General features: G+C 46.8%; 1 protein-coding gene across 1 annotated transcript in view; it reads left to right on the top strand.

Moving 5' to 3' along the window:
• Positions 1–23,808, top strand: part of ERICH3 (glutamate rich 3) — a 594,366-nt gene that overhangs the window by 187,835 nt on the left and 382,723 nt on the right. The window contains exon 6 of the mRNA XM_078668660.1: positions 14,261–14,428. Coding sequence (XP_078524786.1) covers positions 14,261–14,428 — 168 coding nt within the window. The remainder of the gene's footprint in view (positions 1–14,260; positions 14,429–23,808) is intronic.

Consider the following 23,808-nt stretch of genomic DNA (forward strand, 5'->3'; position numbering starts at 1 on the left):
GGAAGACAAGAAACTGTCCATGCGGTCCGGGTAAGGTCGTGTAAACACGACGAATTGCGAAATGATTATTTGAATTGTTTAGAAAATACTAGTATTACTCTTTGTTAATTTATTTGGAGATCCACTGTCTGCAAACGGAGAAACAACAGGCTCTCTCTTTGCAAGCAGTGGAGGATAGGTAATGCAACCGTCGCGCCTATCTTTCTCCCCCACTGATTAATTATTGAAACTGAACTATTGTTCGCAGACTGTTTTCTGGAGATTCTCTGTCTGCAAACAGGAAAGAGCCCCCCCCCCCCTTTTTACAGATAGTGAAAGGGTAGGTAACGCAGACCTTTGCGGGCCTACTTATTCTCCCCACTGAATTGTTTTGACCGAACATTGACTAGTTGATATTGGTTCATGAGGTATTCACTGCCTGCAAACAACGTAGAATAGGAATATTCTGTCTAGTCTTTGCACGCAGTGATAAGATAGGCAGTGCTGACTTTTTGTCCCCATTGTGCTCCGTCATGTCTGTCTTCTCCCCACTGATTGGTAGCCTGTTTAGCCCGGACCGCTTATTAGAGGTGAACCATCCGGCTCCACTGGAAGGCACCCCTAATAAGGACATGTTCATGAAGCATGGATTGATCGCTATAGCCTATAACAAACTGTGGCATAAATATACGCAAAAGGATCGAGAAAGTCAGTGGCCACTGATAGGATCCTTCGATGATGACAAAATAAATGCGCTAGAAACAGCCCTTGGTAAAAACAAGACAACGCCCACTATGCTTGATAGTTTCGGCATGTGGCGCAAAGAAACTGAACAACGTAAAAAGAAAACTGAGAGTAGGTTGGGAAAAGAGCTGCGAAAAGCAGCCCACCTAGCTGCTCAGAAACTAGAAGGAGAGATAAAGGAAAGAGAGAAAGCCAAACAGAAACTAGAAATGGAAACATCAAGTCAGTGTCCGGTTAGAACGTCCTCCATGCTCTACCCCGATTTACCCTCGAGACAACGAGCCAACGATGATCTGCTGTTAGGTCCTCCGACCATCTACATGCCCCCTCCATATGCCCCTTCCCAACCCTTAGCACAGCACCCACCACCCCCAGGTACAAACGAAGGTAGCGCCACAGCTTCGGCCCCCATGGCCTCTGTGCCGGCCGAACCCCTTGTAGTAAATACTACACAAACGACAACGTTAGGCGACCCCGAGACCCAAAGGGCTGGTTCTGCAAGAACAAACAGACTAAGCAAAGATGAGCGAACAGGGATCGACAAGATAGCAAGGACACTGGTAGAAAGGAAGGAAGATGAAGAGTACATCACGGATATGTTTAACTCGTATACCGGGAGTCACAGACGACATTTTTCCGTACGACTGTGTTACCATGTCTTGAACGCATACGAGGACCGATATCGAGACAAAGGTCCCGAGAGCCTAACGACTCTGTACCGGAAGGTCGATATCGGGGATGAGGGCGAGTGTGATGTGACGGACCTCCTTACGCGTACGCTTGAGGTTTTCCGCCACCTCACTGAACGAGAATCGGGAACTAAACCCACGACCTCCGTAGCGACCGAGCCACAAACTGAGCAATCTAACACCATGATGCCGATACGAGAGGCTGCCCCTTACTGGGTTCCTCCACGAGGTGCAGGGACTAACGATGATGCAAACCACCCAGATGCAAAGGGAAGGGTAGTGTACAACTGGGTCTACCAGCCATGGGACCGGCAAGAGATTCTGACATTCCGGAAATCTCTGCCTGACCTACGTAAAAACCCCACAGCCTTCTACACTGAATTGGGTACAGCCCTAGGTTCAACGATCATGACCCTGGCTGACATCGACTTGTTTTTCGGGTTATGTCTACCAGCTGATGTGTGGAAGCAAATCCGGAAAGTCGACCACCTTGAGCTGTTTGGACATACCTGGTCACAACTCGATAACATCGATAAACAACGAGGACCTGGACAAAAGCCTTTGAAATCCATTCTAGACCTTCCAGATAAAATCGTACAGAAATTAAAAACCCTGATCCCAGAAAAGAAAGTGGACTGGTCGATAGTAACGGCCTGTCGCCAGAAACCCCAGGAGGATGTATCGGAATACTTCTCCCGGTTTGAAACGGTGTTCTCCGATTACAGCGGCCAGGACATGACCACTGCAACCGGACACCATCTGTTTGTCCAGAATTATGTTAAGGGTCTGTCATCGGAGGTCTCCCAGAAACTGCAGGCTAGCGAGAGTAGTTGGGCAGCCTCCAAACCTACGGCTATCCTCCAGATGGCCCAATATTATGAACATCAGAAAAATGAAAACGATAGGGCAACAGAGAAAAAGAAGAAGGACTTGAAAGAGAGGGTGATGATGGCCCAACTGCAAGGGGTGACTATAGGGCGAGACCAATACCGGGGAAACTATCAGACAAACGCCCCTAAGGCTGCATTTCCCCAGGACCGCACTTTGACTCCCCACAGTGGACGTACAGACCTTAGAGAGGACCAGTGTGCTTTCTGCAAAGGAACTGGCCATTGGAAATCCCAGTGCCCAGTTCTTCTGGAAATAATCAGGAACAAAGACCCCAAGGACATAGCAAGTGGACCGAGAAATAAGGGACAACAGCGAGGGCCCCCAAATGACACGACTAACGACAGATCAGGCAGACCAAATACATTTGATCGACCCAGACAGAACCAATACCAGCAATCTGACTACGATGACGCCCACAACTTTGCATAGGACTGCCAAGGGCAAGGGAGGGATCCAGTCGAGCTCTATGTTGACCAGCAAGGCCCTTACGTCACTGCTAAGGTCCTAGGTACAAAATCTCCATTTCTGGTAGACACTGGCGCAACACGTAGTGCGTTATCTAAACGACTGATTCCGGGGGCACCCTTGTCTGGCTCACTTATAACATCGACGGGTTTCGATGGAACGCCCTCCACTAACCCTTTGTCCGCCCCGATCCTCTTTGACGTGGAAAACAACACCACCGACACCACGTTTTTACTTTCCTCCAATAGCCCCGACGCCATTATGGGACTTGACTTATTGAAACACTTCCGAGCGACGATCAGATGTTCTCAAGACGGAGTTCGAGTTTTCCTTTACGACAACCCCGTTCTGCTTAGACATTGCCCTCCCCGACGCATGTTTTCCATCACCGACGTTGACACATCCCTGCTTGACACTCTGCCTCCGTATCTGTGGGCCAAGGCGGATTCGGACGTAGGGCGCATGTTGATTGACCCAGTGCACATTACTGTCCGACCAGACGCAACACTCCCAAAACTTCCACAATATCGGATATCGCCCGAGGGCGAGAAGGCATTGGTAAAGATCATTCAGTCACTAATAGACGCAGGAGTGGTAGAGGAAGTAGTTAGCAACGTTTGCAACAGCCCTATCTTGCCCATCATCAAGAAACAGGGAGAGGGAGATGAGAAAGCATACCGTTTTATCATTGACCTTCGAGAGATCAACAAAGTGGTGGTACCCCAGTACCCTGTGGTCTCAGACATCACCACCATCCTGACTTTGATTCCTTCTACAGCCACCACCTTCACTGTCATTGACCTCAAAAACGCATTCTTTTCCATCCCCATCCACCCAGACAGCCGATATCTCTTTGGCTTCACCCTAAAAGCCCGCTCATATAGGTTCTGTCGAGCACCCCAGGGCTACACAGAAAGCCCTAGCATCTACAGCCAGGCCCTCAAGAGACAACTGGATCAAGTCCAGTTACCCGATGGAGTGGTGTTAGTGCAATATGTCGATGACATCCTCTTGGCAGCCGACACCACTCCATTAGCAGTTACAGCCACCATTCAACTCCTGCGCTTCCTTGCGGAAAATGGCCACAAGGTCTCCAAGAAGAAGTTGCAATTCTGCCAACCCCAGGTCACTTACCTCGGCCACCTTTTGTCCAAAGAGGGAAGGAAACTCACTCCTGATCGAATCCAAACCATTCTCGAAACTTCTGTCCCTAAGACCCAGAAACAGGTTCGCTCCCTACTAGGCCTCACCTCCTTCTGCCGACAGTGGTTACCGAACTTTAGCCTCGTTGTGAAACCGCTGCTTTCTCTGCTAGGTAAAGACATCCCCTTCCCACTCCCTTGGACCCCTGAGTGTCAAACCTCCTTCACGGAACTACGAGATGCCCTTTGTTCGGCCCCTGTCCTAGGTACCCCCGATTACAAAAAGCCCTTCTCCCTTTACACTCACGAAAGGGAGGGGTGCGCTTTATCTGTCCTGACCCAGGCCATTGGCCCAAAGCAACGACCGTGCGCTTACTTCTCTGCCACTCTTGACCCTGTAGCCAGAGCCTTGCCTGCCTGCCTTCGAGCTGTAGCTGCTGCTGCAATCTCTATCCGACAGAGTGAGGGGATCGTACTCTCGAATTCCCTCACGGTACTGGTACCCCATGCAGTTGACACCCTCCTGAACCAAACCAAGACGCAACACCTGACGAGTGCACGACTGACTGGATACGAACTGACTTTGCTTGCACCCCATATCACCCTGAAAAGATGCACCACACTGAACCCGGCAACTCTGTTACCCTTGCCAGAGAACGATACCAATGTGCACCCTGTACATGACTGCGTGACTCTTACGGACGAACAGACTAGAAGTAGGGTTGACCTCAGAGACACGGCTTTCCCTGACCCTGACGGGGAGCTGTGGGTGGACGGTTCTTGCATCAAACTCCCCGATGGCACCACTTCCGCTGCCTATGCGGTCACCACGGCTCGAACTGTAGTCGAGACAGCCCGCATCGCGCAACGATCTGCCCAGGCAGCAGAACTGATCGCCCTGACACGAGCCTGCATTCTGGCAGCAGGAACCACAGCGAACATTTACACCGACAGCCAGTATGCCTTCGGGGTGGTTCACCATTTTGGGCTCCTTTGGAGGGAAAGGGGATTCTTGACCTCACACGGCACCCCCATTTTGCACGGGGATCTAGTCTCCGCCTTGATCGAAGCTGTCCTTCTCCCCAAAAAGCTTGCAGTCGTCAAATGCCAGGCACACAAAAAGGTGACAGACATCATTGGGCAGGGAAATGCGCTAGCCGACATCACGGCCCGAACGACAGCTGAAAATAGGACGACAACACGTATGTACGTGACCAGGTCACAAGCAGAAAAATGGACTGACGCTAGGGACACTATTAAAGACATTCAAACGGCTAGCACACAACGCGAGCTGATTGAATGGACACGGGTGGGATTAAAAGATGATGAAGGCTGCTGGCGGACAAGAGACACAAACAAATGGTTGCTACCTGACTCGTACCTGATTCCCATACTGGCTATGGCACACTCCCCTGCCCACATAGGATCAGCCCCCATGATTGAACTTGTCTCCAGAGTTTGGCACAATGATAAAATCACAGATTCCGCCAAACGTCTGGTCCAACAATGCTTGATATGCCTGCAACACAACCCCGGGAAAGGAACTGTAGTACCCCGGGGAGGATTTGGGGTCCCAAATCACCCATTTTAAGTCCTGCAGATGGACTACATCCAGCTAGACAGGTGCCAAGGCCTGAAATATGTACTTGTCGTGGTGTGCGCATTTAGCAAATGGGTGGAAGCATATCCAACCCGTGACAACACTGCTATGGCCACTGCAAAAGTACTGTTAAAGGAGTTTTTCCCCCGTTACGGCCTTTGTCGTATTTTATGGAGCGATAATGGCCCCCACTTCATAGCCGAAGTAATCCAGTTCATCTTAAAGGGGTTGGGCATCAAGCAGAAATTTCACGCAGTCTTCCACCCCCAGTCTGCTGGACTTGTTGAGCGACACAATGCCACACTAAAGCTTAAACTGGCCAAGATAGTGGCTACCACGGGTCTGAAATGGCCAGACGCCCTCCCACTGGCATTGCTATCGATGCGTTCCACCCCCACCCGACATCACTTGACACCTTATGAAGTTGTTTTCGGTCGACCCATGAGTGTCTGGTCTGCACCGAAACCAACTTCCATTCATGACGTCCCGGACGTCCTAATGTCTGATTATCTGTATAAATTGACTGAAACTCTGTCTGTCATTCATCAGCAGGTGCAGCAGGCCATCCCCGATGCTTCCAGGGGTCCGGGTCACGCCATCCAACCTGGAGATTTCGTGCTGATCCGGAACTTTCAGCGGTCGAAGAGTTTGGAACCCCGGTGGACGGGCCCCTGGCAAGTGTTGATCACCACCCGGACGGCTCTTCGTGTGGAGGGGAAACGGCACTGGCTGCACGCACACCACTGTAAGAAGGTCTCCTCGACCCTGGCCACGACGGAAAACATCGACAACCAAGAAGAGCTCCTGAACAAAGACCGACCGTCGCTAACCTGCTATCCCGATACCGAAACACTTGAACTTTCAAAATTCTCTGATCCCACTGTGCCATCCAGAGAAGGGTATTTCCTGCGTCGAAAGGAGGGAGCTTCGGCTAAGCAGACCACGAACTAAGTTAAATCTCAGAACGGTGACCCAAAGCAACCAAGGGTTACCTGGAGAGAAGCTAAACTAAGTCTGTGGTTCTGCCCACTACCGAGCACCTTGAAAACGAAGATGATGGAAGCGCCAAATAAGAAGATGATGGAGGCAACAGGAAATACCCACTACAGAAACCCAAGGACAGACAGACTCCATAGCTCAAAGACAATTGCACTCTTCATCGCAATCCTTTTCTGCTTTCTCCTCATGACCACACTCTGGATTGTGGAAGAAAATGCGCCTGCTCACGAAACATTCCTGACCACTGCTCAGCCTACCACCATGAAGGAACATTATCTGATTTCGCTCTCTCCTCAACTCAGAGAGAGGCGAAAGGAGTTTTGGAATAACTCTTTCGTACAGCTCCTTCACCAGCACAATCTCGCCACCAATGCCACCAACTGTTGGATCTGTGGGTTGCTACCCCACGCCACTGGACACTCGATACCATTCATCCCCTCACCCTTCTCAGTTCATGGCTCCTGCCTTGCTTGGCTGATCCTCCTGCAAGAAAGCTATAGGGACAATGCCACCTCCAGCAAAACCGTAACGCATTTCTTCCACGGGGTCTGGCGGAACAAAACAAAGGCACACTTCTGCCCGCAGACCTCCAACGACTCGATCCACATGGACATCCCTGCTAAAGAACGAATTGAAATGCAGGTGTTCAACAATCCAACCAGATCCACCTTCTCCTACCTGCGGAAACGAACGGCTGCCACTCTGACTGTGGCCCTGTCAGTCATCAACGTCACAGGCCACATGTGCATAGAAGGACATGGGACACAGCTGGTGGGCCGCAGTACTTGCCGGTTTACCAGAACTTTGGACTCCACGGATCCACCTTCCTTTGTGTCGTCCCAAACATGTATTTCGTCTGCGGCACAAAGGCCTACACCTGGCTCCCCAAAGGCTGGGGGGGCACTTGTTTCATCTCCTTCATCCTCCCTCCGACTTATGTGGCCCCAGCGAATCATCATAGACATAAACGAGCCAAGGACATTGAGCAAGCCGACTCAACAGGAGCGCAGTTCCTCGATGCTATGAAGGGACTTGTTCCTCTCTGGGGCCCGATGGCAAACAGCCGTGCCATCCGACATCTGACTCAGGCAGTTGAGACAACGATGAACATCACAGCTGGTATCTTTGCTAACAACACCGCCGAACTCCAAGCGGTCCGCTTGGTGGCCCTCCAGAACCGCCTTGTCCTAGATGTGGTTCTTGCGGACCGTGGTGGAGCATGCCGCATTATTGGGTCCAGCTGCTGTACATACATACCGGACAACTCGCCCTCAGTGTACAAAGCCATCGAACATCTTCACAGACTCTCTTCAGAAGTCCACCAGGATCAGGAAGAATGGTCGCTTGGTGGTTGGTTCTGGAACACTGTTAAGACCTGGGGCTGGAGACTGTTCACCATTATCCTGATTCCTGTAGTTGTAATATGCGGTCTATGCTTAGGAATCCAATGTCTGCCACCCTTGTGTTCATTATGTGCAAACTATATTTGCCCTAAGACTGTGGACTTTGGAAACGAACGCATGGGAGCATTATATGATGTCGAGGTTAGGAATTTGATGAAGATTGACATTGAATAGGCAAGTTGGCTAGATATGTTGAAAAGGGAGGACTGTTAAAAGTTAGGCTGCAAACGTCAACATTATCGGCGCCATCTTGCTCTCCTTGAACCCATTCGTGCACGTAAGCGGCAGCCATTTTGAGCACCATGGCCTCCCTGCCCCTCGCTGATAAGCCAGCGCGTCTCTCTCCCTCAACCTCGCAGGCATCCCCTTTCCCCCCCCGCGCTGACAACCCCCCCCCGCTCTCACATGCCCTGAGTCATAAACCCCTCTTCAGCGCAGCTCTGCCTCAGAACCCCATCCTGTTCCCAGCGCGACACCTCCCAGGCCCTTTGATACAAACCCCCTTTACTGTGTGCCCGTTTGTCTTCCTCGTTCCCAGGCCGCCACCTAGCTCTGCGGATACTGTTTATTGCCTCCCCCCCCCCGTACAGTAGGAAGCTTCCCTCATCAAAGGACCCTCGAGTTGATCAAAGCCCCCACCCTATGAGATCCGATCAACCCCCCCACATCCCGTGAATCGGCGGGATGTCCAGCTGCGCGATAATCATCACCTGTTGTGACCGGGGTGGGGACTTCAACTGTAAATGTGTGTGGGAACGGGCCTGAAGGGGAGATTCAGAGGATGTCCTTTCATACTTCAAAGCATTACAAGAATGTGTTACCTGCAATAAAGATCATGAAAATGTGTATAAGAGGCCAGGCCTCAGAGATGCGGTTAGAGCACCTCGTGACGATACTGGCTGTCCGAACTGATGTGTTCTCCTCCGGAGAGAATAAAACCCTTGTTTCCTGCCTTCCAGTCTCCAGCGCCTGCCTCTTCATTGATTTATATCTCGTGGGTTTAAGAGGCGACACCGCCGGGCAATACTTAGGGTCTTTTATTCTGGTTGGTAGCCTGACCTTTTTACAAGTGCTCACCCTTTCTTGTCAGGTGTGAGCTGGTCTTGGGCTGCTTATTGCTGGTTTTGCACCTTGTAAGAAGAACGCCTTATTTCCTCATTTAATTTCTTATATGTTTCCCTGTCTCCCTGCTGGAAATGCTGGGACTGTCCACCAGCATAGAAGGATCCATGAACCACATAGCATGGGTATAAAGCAGCTTCAAGTGTAGTAGGAATCTGTAGAAGGGCAATCCATCACTGAAACCACTTCCACAGAGTCCACATTGAAATGCTTCCATTGTTTAACCAGTCCTTCCCTGGCTTGCCACTGGGTTTGACTGTGGGTTATGCAAGATTATTGGGGACATAGTAGCTTTCTCCACTTGTGAGCAGGTCGGTAAACTCGTTTTCCAATGAGCTGTGAGCCCGTCTTATGATTCCTTCTTTACTCCCTGATAGGCTTGTTAGACATTTGCCTTGTATGTCTATCTTATGTTTGCTTCTGTGCCCCTGCTTCCATGGTTGGCGCTTTTTGCAGGGCTCTGTGGTGTGGGTTCTGATGTTTGGCCATCCCCTCCTGCCTCCTGATAGGCTTAGACGTCAGGATTGTGTTTATGACATCTAAATGGGGTGTAGACTGTGGCTGGTCTTTCCCCTGGGCTCACTGAACTATGAGCTTGTGGGACCTGTTCATCTCTGCTGATCCCTGTTGTCATGTTTCCTCTCCTTCTCGTCTTCTTTTTATATTTATTTTTTATTTTTTTACCAGAAAGCAGGAGTTACAATCAATTCTAGGTGAACACAAATCCAAAAGTAGCGCAATCAGTCAAAAAGACGTAATAACTAAATATGATACATAGTTTAAGAGAGCTAAAAAGAAGACCAGAGGGATAGACGAAAGAAGAAAAAAAAAGTATAGTGAAAACGGGAAAATAATGAAATGCATGGGTGGAGACCCAGACCACCCAAACCAATATATTTGACAATCCTATTTCAGCTACTGTTCTCTTATTCAAAGGGTTAGATTAGTCATGGGATTATTCCCTGTGCTGCCAAGCGTGGCCTTGCCTCCTATTTGTGTATTGCTTAGTGGCATAGAACTTGTATGATGGCGCTGTTGCTCTGCCTGATCATCCCCATTTGTTTGTTTTTTGGGTTGTTGATAAGCTAACCCACACACCAGTGTTCTGTGTTGTGCTTAGACTAAGCATCCTCTGCGTGTAATGCACCTCTGCCCTTTTGATTCCTTGTGCCTACAGGATAATATTATCTGAAGGTGACCCACTTCCGTGTGTGAATTGCTTCCTTTCAGTTTGGCCTTTCTTTCAATCCCTTTATTTCATTGAGTTGTGTTTGGTATTGGGATGTTGCTTCTGATACGATGAAACTGGGACCATGGGCTAGGCGGTTGTGCTCTGATTTGGAACTGTGATAATGTTAGCTTTCTTTTGGGGTCTTCCCTCACTGCCGCTTGAGGTTGGTTTCAGGCATAGTTTTCACCTGGTGGTTTCCGCTTGGGTGTGGCACTCACAATGCACTGTTGAAGGGTTAGTTTTGCCTTCTTGTTTGGTCTTGTGGTCTACCCCCTATGTTTAGGCTTGGATATTTGGGGGTGCCCTGTCCTCTCTCCCTGACACTTTGTGCTTCTGCAAAGGGATTTTTGTTTTTCTCCAAGTTGGCACCTTTGTAGTTTTTTTATTGTTGGGTTTCCTTATGGTGTGTACCTTGGTGTCTCTTCTAGGCCTGCTTTCATGTTTTGTGTTGCGTTGCTTCCTTGGTGCTGTGGAAGTAGGGTTCATGTGGCCTTTCCGATTTGCCATTTAATACCTCCAGTGAGCTCTCTGTTTTGCTTCTGTGTATTTTGCTCCTGTCCCACTTGTTTGGTTTGCTGTGTAGAGGTGGGCCACCCCTTGTACTTCTTGTTGGGATTGACTTTATTCAGGTGGGGTACATTTCTCATGTCAGGGCGTGGTCCATTTGCTCCCTCTTGCACTTCTTGTGGCCTTGCTTCCCGCTGAAGTTGGGTGTCTGCCCAATGAGTGCTGTTGCTAGTACTTGCTTCCTGCTTTCCCTCCCTCCTTCTCCCACTACAGTTTGCCTCAATGTGCATGGGATTGTTGTGGGCTGCTTCTTTTTCTTCTTCTTACTCTTGTGGACTTATTATCTTTTGTGTTGAAAGTCTTTTGAATAGGGGTTGTGCAGCTTAGGCTGTGGGTCTCTCCATGTCTAGGTCTTGTGCTCTCTGTGCTGCAGTGTGCTGGAGTTGTGGTGTTGGTGCCTGCTTTGATAGTCACGCCCTGCCTGCTCTGCACTACTTGATTGGTGTTTGTTGCAAAAGATAGTTTCCTCTAATGATCTAGGTTGCTTGTCTTCTGGTGAGTTCTTAGTTTGGGGTCTCTGGCTCCTGTCATGTTCTTCTTTCCTGGCTGCTGCCTATGTCTTAGTGCTAGGAGTGTGAGATTCCCAGGGCATGCCTTTTCGCATTGCGCCACCTTTCTTTTTGTGCCTCTTACCCCTGTGTTCTGATGGTAGTGCCCAAATATGGTCTATTTTGGAGAAAGGAGTTTAGACTCTGCATTGCTTTGGAGGCTGGATTGCCTCTTCCCTTTTTGGTGTGGAGTGTGGTGATGCTCTGTTCTCTAAGCTCACAGGAAGGCATAATGCGAAGGCTGAATCCGTTTATTGCTTGGGCTTTTTAGTTCTTTGCTTCAGTTTCTCGCCTGTTTCTTTGCTGTTGGGTATATTTTCTGGAAATGCTGAACTTGACTGGCCTCACTTCTTTTCTGGTGTTGGTTGGCACACTTTGATTCCTGGCATGTCTGTCACCTCCTGGGCTTGTCTCATTCAGTGGCATGCTGGGTCCTAGCCTTAGTGTGGGGCATGTTTACACGGGGAATTACTTGTTTTATTTTATCCCAGAATGTATGTTCAGCTGGCCTGGGTCTTCCCTTCTACATGCTGGGCTCTCTTCTGCTGCCTTGTATGTGACTACTGACCCTTATTTCGGCCTCTTCTTATGATCTAGCTTGAACTGCTGTGGTCTTGGGGCATGTTGTGGGTGTTCTCAAAAGAGTGCTTAGATTTTGTTTGGTGTGGGGGCCCAGGTCTCCTACATAGGTTCTGGGCCTTCACATTTGGCATTATTGATCCTGGGATTTCTTCCCTGGGCTGTTATCTTTTCATGCTTATGGGCTTCATGCCTTATTTCCCTTATGGCTCTTCCTCTATGTTCCTGGTTTTTTCCTTGTTTTGGAGGTGTGCTCCTCTAGTTGCTTGTTTTGGCATGGGTACGTGGGGCTTTGTTGCATTTAACGTTCAGAAGTTCAGTCCTTCCTCCTTTGTGTCTGGACTTTGCTCTGTCTTTTTGGCTAACTTGATGGATGATTAATCTCAGTCGTGTCTGCTTTGCTAGATCCTTATGATGAATAAATACAAGGATAAGGAAGCAATGATGAAGTATTGCTTCAAATAAATGTAACCCCATTTCTATTATTCTATTCCCTCGTCCCAATCCTTGCAACAATTTGACCCTCCCTGCTAGCTTACACAGCTTCGATCACAGTCTGTTGGATATCTTGGCTGATTTGATAGTTGACTCAGGAGGGTACTTAACACTGGTGGTCTTTTATCGGCACATCTGTAAGTTTAGGAGTTGGGATTTTTTCCTTTTAGGAGGGCAGGGAGATGCCTTGAATTTTTTTTTCAAGTAGGCATCCTGGTGCATGTCTCCAGAGTATGGACAAACATGATGTAAGGACTGGGATGAGGAAATAGACTTGGAGTAACAAGAAAACCAGTAATAATCAAAGCATGTGTTAAGATGAATACACAAAGTGCAGAAGTAGTAGAGGAGGTTGTGTGTCCCTAAATATTCAGGATGTGTGGAGATCATGTTAAAGAGCGCTAGAGGAAGTGTAATTTATAGAAGTCTCTATATAAGACCCAATGGGTGCAGAAAAGAGAGCAGTCACCTCTAATTTGTTGGAATAGGCTGGAGATCATGGCTATGGACCAGGAGATGGAGTGTGAGATTTCTGCAGCTTTCCAAAGGCAACAATGAAACATCTTATGTTCTCAGTTTGACTTTCTTCAGGGTGGGGCATGATAGAGGTTGATAAGAGAGTAAATGTTGTTGTTCTTCATTAAGTCTTTATTGATGAGGGCCAAAATAGGATGGCTGATGTATTGAGAGCAGGTGCAGAGGCTAGTATCAGAGGCAGCATGTTGTTGCAGTTTCTACTAGAACCTTTGCTTTAGTGAAGCTTAATCAGTGGCTCGCTGCTCCACGCCATTGTAAAGTCCAGTAAATGTCAAGCAGGCAGTGGCCTGACGTGTTACTTTGTAGATGCCAGGCTGTCATAGTGGTCCCAAATGGATGATTCAACACCTCATAAGACAGTCTAAAGCTGGTACAAGAAACAGATGTTACCACCCTCGAGGCAGGATCAAAAATACTGTTGCTACATGACACTGCACACCGCCACAACAATCTACACCCAGGAGATTAGCTGCACAGTCAGATGGCAGATAAGACACTAAGGCGAAGTTTGTCTTATATTTAAAAGGAAAATAGCTTATTTATGCACAAGCAAGGATTAGGTATGACATCTTGGAAACCAAAGCAATGCCAGCATCATACAGCAACAATATCAATGCCCCCTTGCTATGCATTCCGGAAGAAGTACACCACTCGGTGTCCCATGCACACCAAAAGGTAGTGCCAGATGTGGGCACGGGTACGGCAGAATAAAACTCTACAATCTAGATTTGTCAAAAACGTGCTCGCAATCAGTTAGTTTAGGAAACATGTATACACATTTTTACATGATGAGGGCAAGCATTAAAGGGTATCTGTCTCCTTGACAAAAGCGTTACTGACGTTACTCCAAAACGTCAACGCAATCTACCCACTTTGACATGGGATAGCATGTATGACCAACAAATATCCCAAGAGTATCCTGGTTCCCAGTTCCCTTTCCATTGTGTAGTCTTATGCATTAACTTACTCTTATTTCACTTTAATTACTTTTTCTTAACATGATACTCTCTCTTTTTGAATATACGATGTGTTGAAGTCTCCCTAATATATTTTAAGTGTGGGTTGTTGGTCAAGTCTATGTCATTTACGTGAAAACTGATCTTTTACTAAACAATAATCCATTAAACGTGAACTAACAATCGACTTGTTTTCAGCTATGGCAATGTAGAAGCAAACACAATGAATGTGGTAATAGTTTTTGTAAAACTGCGTGCCCAAATTACTATGTGCTCTAATTAAAAATTCTCTGGTTTTCGCTCCTATGTGCAGCCTTCGTCTTCTCGACCAAACACTGCTCCAGGAAATATGCAGCGTCCAGTTCGATTAGAACCTCTTCCAGAAAGTTCGGGAGGTGGAATTAGAGCTGTCCCAAAGACTACTTCAGCTACTCAGCCAAAAACATCAGCACTTGAACATGATCACCATTTTCCCACTGGGGTTAGGACCTTTTTTGGTTCTTTAATTGATCCTATTAGAATAGTATACGGAGGAAATGTCATGTTGTATTAGAAGGAAATGGCATGTTCATGATGAAATATACTGTTTTATTATACTTTGCAAGTAGAAAAGTCAAATATCCGTACTAATGCAACGCGAGGCATATATGCCAATATTTTCAAACTGGGAAGTGGTAGATAAAACAAAAAAAAATCAGGGGAATGTATTTTTCCCATTGGGTTATATTCCAGAGGCTATTTTAGGTTGGAGACATCTATGATAAAAACATGTTTGATTTCAAAAATCTTAAATCTTCCGTATGAATTGAGTCAATTAGCATGTGTGATGATGGTGTTGCCGCTTTATCTTACAAAGCCTATTAGTACATGGTATGATGTGTGGCAAATCATAGAAAGCAAAAGAGGTGGTGGGGGGGGTGTTTGACTGCACAAAAGATAGCTGAGTCTCCATGGACTCCGCCACAAAGTCTCTCAATGTAGGTAACCAATACCAATGTCAGCGTGCAAACCAGTCTTCTCATCCCCTTACCATATGCACTCCAACTCTTTGGACCACGAGCGATGTAGAAACAATACGGACTTTGGTCCTTCCCGACTGGACCTGTTTGTGGAGCCAAAACCCAGAATCAAAACTGTAGCATTCACAGTGAGAATGACATACATGGGAAGATATTTCAAGGAGTTTATATAAAGTATTGTTCAGCAAAATGCAAAAACTATATCCTCAGGCTGGTTAGCAGTGAGGAATAAAGATCATAGTACAAAGAACCTGTTAAATTCATTGCAAAATCTAGCATAGATTTGCCTTACAAAAGAGGAATGGGGTATCCTAGTCACAGTGAAAAAGTATGTGCTTTTATAAGACTTTAGACAAATTATTTCATACACTACTAAGCAAGTATTTAGTCCTCAGGATATGCATGAATACACAACAAGCAATAGTATTTTTTTACTAAGGAATACATTTGATAATTCTCTCATACTACTACTACATTGAATACAGTTGCTCTCATAGTTTATTCAAGCGCAGTAGTCCACACATTGTAAAATAATAGCCTGGGACAGTAGGGATGTCCCTGGTTAGGTACAACTCGGTGAGAAGCTCCTTGTAACACTCTCCATCTTTTAGTGGGAAGATTGTAGTTCTTTATTTAGCTAAGCAATAACCACATCAGTGATCACATGGTGTGGTACAGCGTCACTTCAAAATGGAAGACAGTGTGTCTTAGGTTATGTTAGCGTGAGTTCGATTTCAGTTAAAAGCATAGAGATGAGACAAGGTGTGCATAACTGCTATCAGTCACTGACCTAAATCGGAGGTTAGACGAGAGACCACTGAAATGGACCACTCTCAAATCAGGCTTCACAACGGGAGACAGCCATGACAACGCGGGCTTTACACCGCGCTGCCATTACGACGCTGCCATCACAATGCAAGTCATTACAACGACTTGCGCTGGATGGCGCTAGATACTAAGGAATAGTAGACTTACTATTACAACACCTTCCCTACTGTTGCGTAGGCTTGAGTTGGAATAGTAAATCATACTATTCCAAAATCCAGCCCCTACAGCGCAAGTCGTTGTAACGACTTGCGTTGTAATGGATGCGTCGTAATGGCAGCGCGGTGTAAAAGCCCACGTTGTCATGACGTACATCCTTCACAACACATACTGTGGAGAATCCTCTGGGTATATCCTCTTGCAAGGCTGGGAGGAGCAATATACTCTCCAAGCCCTACCGATACAGCTCCAGCTGCAGCCAATGCAGACACAGCTTGGAAACCATCCAGAACCCTGAGATATCCACTGTTACCCCTGACCGCATTGATCAACCACAATGTGTGTGGAGCTCTCTCTTACTGATTGGTAGCGGCCTCTTGTTCACCTGACAACAAGGCCTTAAGAAGCATCGGTAAGGACTTAGGGATATGACAAGCCTTGCCATGAGGGTGAAGCATCCCAGAGGATTTATTTCCAAAGGAACCTGGGTGATGCGCAAAGGCAGATATACAGCTACTAATCCCTGGCAGCTAGCAATGGCGCTTGCTGAAGGTGGGCATTTTGACATTCTCTGAGTTTTGTAAACATTGCACCAGCGCTAAAGTGGTACTCTGACACCATCTGGTAGAGATCTCACAACGCTGCATAGAACCTATCCTTCTCAGCCTCATAAAGAAACTGAAAACATTGCATGGGGACATGCCTCATTCAAAATGTTACTTCATCATACAGAACACAGATTGGATAACGTAGAGTCTAAGATCAAAACATGACTGTATTGGAGGATCAATTATAGCATACAAAGAGGGGAAGGACAAAAATGGAAGATTGATCAAGGAGATGCAACATTAGATTTTTTTGGCATTCCAAAATTAGACGAAATTAGACGAAAAAGACAACATAGTCACATTCCTTGGGCTCTGGCTTCTGAAACTACTTGGGTTAAACTTCCAACCACCTCGATATATAGAGGGCCCACCGACTCAGCTAGAGACATTATGTGTCTTCTGATGTTCCTCGACCCTTTATTACTTACCTGCTGAGATACCAACATACTTGTACGATGCTCCAGGTATCACACACATATGGACCCTACCCCTATAAATGGCACAATGTCTCCTTCTCTTCTGATTTCTCCCACAAAGCCAATGTCATCTGGAAAACAAACAAAAGTTTCTCTCACTCCATTTCTAAGAGAGCACAACATCTGATGCAGACGTCTTGACCATCTGATGCAGACATCTTGACCCCACAACAATGTTTATAGCAAAAGATGGTGTAACAAAGTAATTCTATTACCCAGGCCACCTTCAGCACTTCATAGAAAACCACACACTAACTACATTGGAAAACTACAACCTCAGTTCCACAAGCTCTGTGCTATATTAGAGACGCTGCTCAGTGGTGCTCCACATAGAAGCCAAGATCGCTACACAGACTTAGACAAACTTTGCAGTCCTTGGAAATCACCAACTGGAGACTGCAACACATGTATGTCTGCATTGAAAGCCAAAGACTGATGAAAAAACTACCACTTGAGATGCATTTCTGATATGCTGTACTCCAAGACCATCTCATCACCTTCACACGTCTTTGTAAATAGACTACATCTTTAACACAGAGAGACTTTAAAGTTGCACACCACCTGAATTACTATGCTAAAGTGTATCTTCCCGTTAAGCCTTAACAAAGAAGGAGAATACTCAGAACCAATGTGAACATTGCTCTCCATTATTAGCAGGCAGAATTACCTATACTACATCCATTCTTATCACACACACATTTCTTGCCTTGCAACCTCAGTAGTCTCGCAGGACATTTGAATGACTTTCGATCACTATCTCAAACATAACCTGCACCGGGACATTCTACATTTGGTCGCTCAACATAAACTGACTGTTATAAATCAGGGTCTGGTTGGCTAGGGTTTGCACCTAAGCCATGCAGTACCCATCCCCCAGAGACAATGTGTAAAGCATTTGCACAACACAATCATACCAGCAGCAGAATAAATACACCACACAAGACCATTCATGAGAACGCTGCATACTATGCCAATCCTGAGTCATTACTCATTATCCTGACAATGAAAGAACTAAAATGACATACAGCCTAACATCAGAGCAAGAAATGCTACAAGTTCTGAAAAGTTACATGAATCAATAATACTGTGCATATTATGCATATCCTGAAATAATACTAGCTATTCTGTCAGTGCAAGGATCAAAACGGTATGCATTGGAACATCATGACATGAAGTGCAACAGGTTATGAAATAAAAACATGAATGTTACCAGAAAACCATAAATATATTTGTAAAATGCTTATTCAAATGTAAATCATGATCAAGGCATGCAAGACACATCACTGCCCCAGAAGCCTCTGCGCTTCTACTAGGCTTCATAATGTAATTTCTGATTTAGGCCTTCCAAACTTGCTTGCAGTCAGCAGGGTGGGTTGGGTGGGCTGGTGTGCCCTGGTTCCAGTAATTAGGGTATCGCTGGCAAGCGTATTGGGACCACTCAAGTCCGGTTCTCGACAGTCAAACACAAATTATGAGCCAAGGTGCAGGGTGATGTGTGTTGCCACTGCACACATTGTGTAAAAAGAAAGTGGTGTGCCCCATAGCATCAGTGCTTTGAGAACCAAACATGCTGATGCTCCCTTTACAGGAGTTACAGTAGTCATCGACTCAGCCCAGCGGTGGCATCTCCTGTCGATAAGGAGAGGCCCGGTGTGGAGCAGAAGTTTGCTTCCAGTAGGTATAACGAGCATGCTGCGGTATCACGTCTCTTCCCCGGGACGAACAATACTCAGTTACACAACACTCTCAGCAGCTCGGTTTGCTAATGCGCTCTCTATATGAAGGTTGTGCATCACCCACTGCCCAACTTTAAAGTCCTGGCTCTTGGTACTGCGGTCAGCACGCTCTTCACTCCCTCAGACACGGAAGCTTAATCGCTCCCCGGAGCCCACACGAGTCTGGGCACAGTGGGGCTAGAGGTAGTCCTTGTGACTTCTCTGGATATTGCTGCACATGCGTCGACACGATATAGTCACTCAGAGCTCCCTGCACACTAATAGTAGGCCACTTTAGTGGCCGGACTCAGAGTATCATGGCCAATTCTGGGGCAGTCCAGTCCCAGGAAGATGCTAGGAGCCCATGCAGGGCGGCAAGCCAGCTCATCCAGGCAGGTAGATGGCAGGGATGGTGGTTTCTCCTCACAACATCACAGTGCCTGGGTAGTCCAAAGTTAGGGAGCCACTAGTAGTAGGGCAACAAGTGGGAAAGCGATCAAGTGAACCCAGAAAGTAGCAGGACAACAGCAGTGGAGCAGTATAGATGAGGCCTTGTGCAGCACAGCAATACCTCCGACAGAGGTTCAATACCCGGTCCAAAAGTGCTCTAAAAACATGGGGTTAGAGCCCCTGTACTTTTACTCCAAAATGTCATTGTTTCAAGGGGCAACATCAGAGAAAAACTTTCCAGTATACAGCATTCCCTTTCAACCCCATCTCTGGCTCAAAACATCAGTAGGGGTAAATCAGCCCTTTGTGTGAAGACAGGACACAGCCTATACAAATATGAGTGTGCCCCACCTCCCTCTGTCCCAGCCCAGGAAGACTTATCATTATGCAGATGAATGCAGATGCCTCCCCTCTCACACCGAGCCCTTCTGGTGTGGTGGCTGTTATGAAAGTATGCACCAAGTGTAACTGTCATTCAGCCCTAGTCTTGGATTGCAGCCAGGCTGCAAACCACTAGAGTTATAAGCACAGAGAAATGCCCACTTTCTAAATGTAGCATTTCTAAAATAGTAATGTAAAATCCAACTAGTAGTAAGTAGTAAGCAGGATTTCCTACTGTCATTCTAAAACATACCAAACATGGCAACGTTACTCTTCTCAGATCAGGATTTACCACTTGAACATATCTATGGGAACTCCCAATGCTAGTTAATGAGCAGATTAGTCCTTACAATAGTGAGAAACAAATAGACTGTTTGTCACTGCCAGGGATGGGTAAAGAATTCCGCTCCGCAGGCGGTGTTTGCAGAGTTTTGCCCACGCTGCGCTCCACGAGGAGGACTGCAAAACTCAGTGAGGTGACGCGGAGCAGAGTTTTTTCTCTCGAGTGGCTCACCAACATTAAGTTGCCGAAGGCTTGTGAGAAACAATTGCTCACATGACCTGGTCCTGGTGAGATTTCTCAACACGGGTAGTTTCAGCAGGTCACGACCGCTCACATTGAGAAATCTGCTGCTCGCATTGAGGAATCTTCTGCTCAAGTAGAATGTCTACTCAAGTGGCAGAAAGCAGCAGCTCCCTTTGCCTTTCACACTGATTTTACAGTGCGGGACAAATTCCTGCTGCTAAAAATCAGGGCAAGTAGTTCGACTTAACAGACTCCATCACTGGCGGAACTCCTCAGAGTGTGTTGGAGTTTTTCCAGCAGTCCGCCCAGGCCTAGTCACTGACAGGACATGCCAATCAATAAATGCATATATCCTACCTAGGGCTACCTAGGGCCTAACTTAGGTGCCACCTATGTGTAGTAAAATTGGAGTTTAAGACTGGCAAGTAGATTTAAATGTCAAATCAATGTGTCAGTAATCTGCGCATGCAGGCCCTGCAGTGGCAGTGACAAGTTTGAAAGGCTACGTCTGTGGTTGGTGTAATCAGCACTGCTGAGCCACTAGTAGCATTTAATTTACAGGCCCTGGGTATATGGGATACCACTTTACAAGGGACTTACAAGGAAATCAAATTAAGTCCTTGTTATCCTGTCTTACCCAGAAACACCAGTGCTGAAACTAATCAATATGGATACAGGATTCTCCAGTTTCCCTGGCTACAAAATAAACGTGAAGCCATGCCCTTATGAACGACAAACAACTCCATCCGAGGCCTACCATCCAAGTGGATCCCCCACTAGCTTAAATACCTAGGTATACTAGTGAGTAGAGACCTCACTTGCATGATCCCGGGTAACCTGTCGATCGCATAGAACAGGTGCAAACTGAAACCAGCTCTTACAATACTATTAGCTATGACACTTTATTACACATACATTTGAAAAACAGTCATAAGCCCTTACACCTTACACACTTCTTGGATATCTACTAGAATAGAGCTGTTACAAAAACTAATTACAGGTCTATACAACTTCCTGATCAGAGAACTTATTTTCTAATCCCACATCCGCCTTCTCTTAAATGGCAATATCGCAGAAAGAATACAAGGATGAAGACCGTGCAAACCTCGTGCAGACAAATTATACAAGCATTAGGGAGTTTAGATTTAAATTCACTTTTTACAAAATAATGCATGATTGGCACTGTTCACCCCAAAAGCTATATAATGCCAACATGTGCCTAACAACTAGGAGATGAGGTAGACCTGAAGGGGACATGCCACACATCCTATGGTGCTGCCTAGTGATCCATCTTTACTGACCCTAATATTGGTAAATTATATGGGGCTAGTTCCTTAATCTTTCAGCCCTGTATGGCACTAGATTCAGGATTCCCAAAGCTCAGAGGAGCTTCATACCCATACTTAACGATGGCTAGATACCTCCTTAGCAACTGCCAAAATAACTATCCTATGAAAATGGAAACTCACCATTAGTCCCACTTTAGCTGTGTGGCTGCAGGCATTGACAGCCACGGTATCCCATGAGAGCCTCATATACAAATTTAATGATCAGTTACAGATTTTCACAGAGATGTGGGACTCCTTACTAAGTACTGACTAGTCTCTGAACTCGCTTTGTGCACAATATTTAGCATGAACCACTCTTTGGGTTCACTGATGGACATACCCAATCTTACATTAAAATAGCACTTGTCGGAACTAGCATTTTCTGGTTGGCTGAGGTGATGCCTTAGCCGGACAGAACCTACCACTCCCTTCAGGAGTGGGTGATTACACACACTGTACCACCTACATTCACTTTTGGGTAGCTTAGCTCTGAGCAGTCAGGCTTATCACATAGGCAATGTGTAAAGCATTTGCACAGCACTATCACACAATAAACACACTGAGCATCACAAAAGCGACTTCACATGTGATGTATTCAAATAATGTTTGCATTCAACACACACAATAATCAACAGAACATGAACATCATGTATGTCTGGGCATAAATCACACATGGAATTATTACTAGCTGTGTTAGGCCCAACCGTGTTAAAATGACAACAGTAATATGCGTACTTGAGAGGATCCTATCCTGCAACCCCCCCCAACAACTTTATGTGGTGCAACACGTTGTCCACTCCAGACCCACCTCAGCAATTTATATAATTCAATACCACACAGTAATAGGGTGCACCCCGGGTCACAGTGCTATCAGAAATATGTGCATACAAAGAATTATAACACTTTTAGCAGCACAGTGGGCATGGGCCGCACAGATAAAACCAATTTCAAACATAATGCGATTTTGACAAAGAATCAACGTGTAAGGCAACACAGCTGGCCAGTGTTGTGACTCACAGGCTCCCACACACACACAGTCACTCTGCACTTATATGCAGTACAATAGATATCAGGCAGGTCCGTACGGCACATGCTCACACATATACACACTCAGCACCCTAATGTGATGCAACTGATACCCAGCAGGACAATTGATAACACACTGCAGATCCCATGGCCCAAGCCTCTTCCCCCACCAACTCACCCCAACTATCCTACACCCACATATTGGAGACAACTTGTCCTTCCCCTAGACACCAGGCCGCACATGGCCGAAGTCACACTTAGTCAGGGTCCAAGGGGAGCAGGTGTTGGTAGGTAGCAGGACTAATTAGGAGACAGCTGTCAAATGGGTGTTTGGCCACCACTCAGGAAGTTGAACCACAGGATGTGGAGCAGAAGCAGACTGAGGGCAACAGTTGGTCACTCAAAAAGGTTCCACAAATGCCTTCTAGCACCAGCCCAGTTCTGCGAAGCAAAGGGTGGTCATGTGGTCTCTTGAACTACTTACAATCGCTCTCAGAAGCGTTCTTCCAGCCCAGTCAATCAATCTCATCACCCAGACCTGAGCCAGGCAAAACTACCTGGAAGCAAAATCTCGTCTGGGGCTGTGTGAGGAGAGGGCAGTTGGTCCACCATGCTGACATGCTGAGAGCCAAAAAGGTAACAATCAATGAATGGAGAATGAAACAAGGTAGCTTCTCGGAAGGAGGAAGCACCCCATCAGGTACCCACCAATCAGAGTCGAACTCCGGCAATCCGGGCATGTCTGGTGCGTGTTGATACAGGTCATGTCAGACCATTCCAGTCACGCACAATGAAGAGTTGCCAATTCCGCCCCTCCCCGGAAATGAGGCACAACATCCGGTGCACATTGATATTGGTCGCCCTAGACAACTCCGGTCACACTCTAAGTTGCAAGTTTTAACAATGCCTCACGAGATACAGTGGGGCATTACTATGGTTACGCCCCCAACTTTGAAGGTCGCAATCTGTTGTTCGGACACTGCACGCAATGAGCATGCAGTTGGCATATCGCACAAGAGAGATGCAGCACGATGGATGAGGCGGGTTACGCTGGATCCCGCAACGGGTGAATATGTTCACCATCAATAAGCTGCTTATGTATGCTGAGATCACCAGGATGCAGGGGCCACGCTCCTTAGATGCAGACAAGACTTCAGAGGCTCCACAAAAGCCAATCCGGTCTCCATGCACCATTCTTATTTCTATGCCAAGCTACCAGTTGGGATCCAGCAGACAATGTGGGCACTTAAGAGGGCACCGATCTCCAGGTGTTACAAGTAGATGGTGTGAGTCCCTCATAGGTGATCTTTGATGTCTTTGAGATCTCTGAAAGAACAGTGGGCAGGCC

The sequence above is a fragment of the Lissotriton helveticus genome, chromosome 1_2, assembly GCF_964261635.1.
Source record: "Lissotriton helveticus chromosome 1_2, aLisHel1.1, whole genome shotgun sequence".
In the NCBI taxonomy this organism is placed as follows: Eukaryota; Metazoa; Chordata; class Amphibia; order Caudata; family Salamandridae; genus Lissotriton; species Lissotriton helveticus.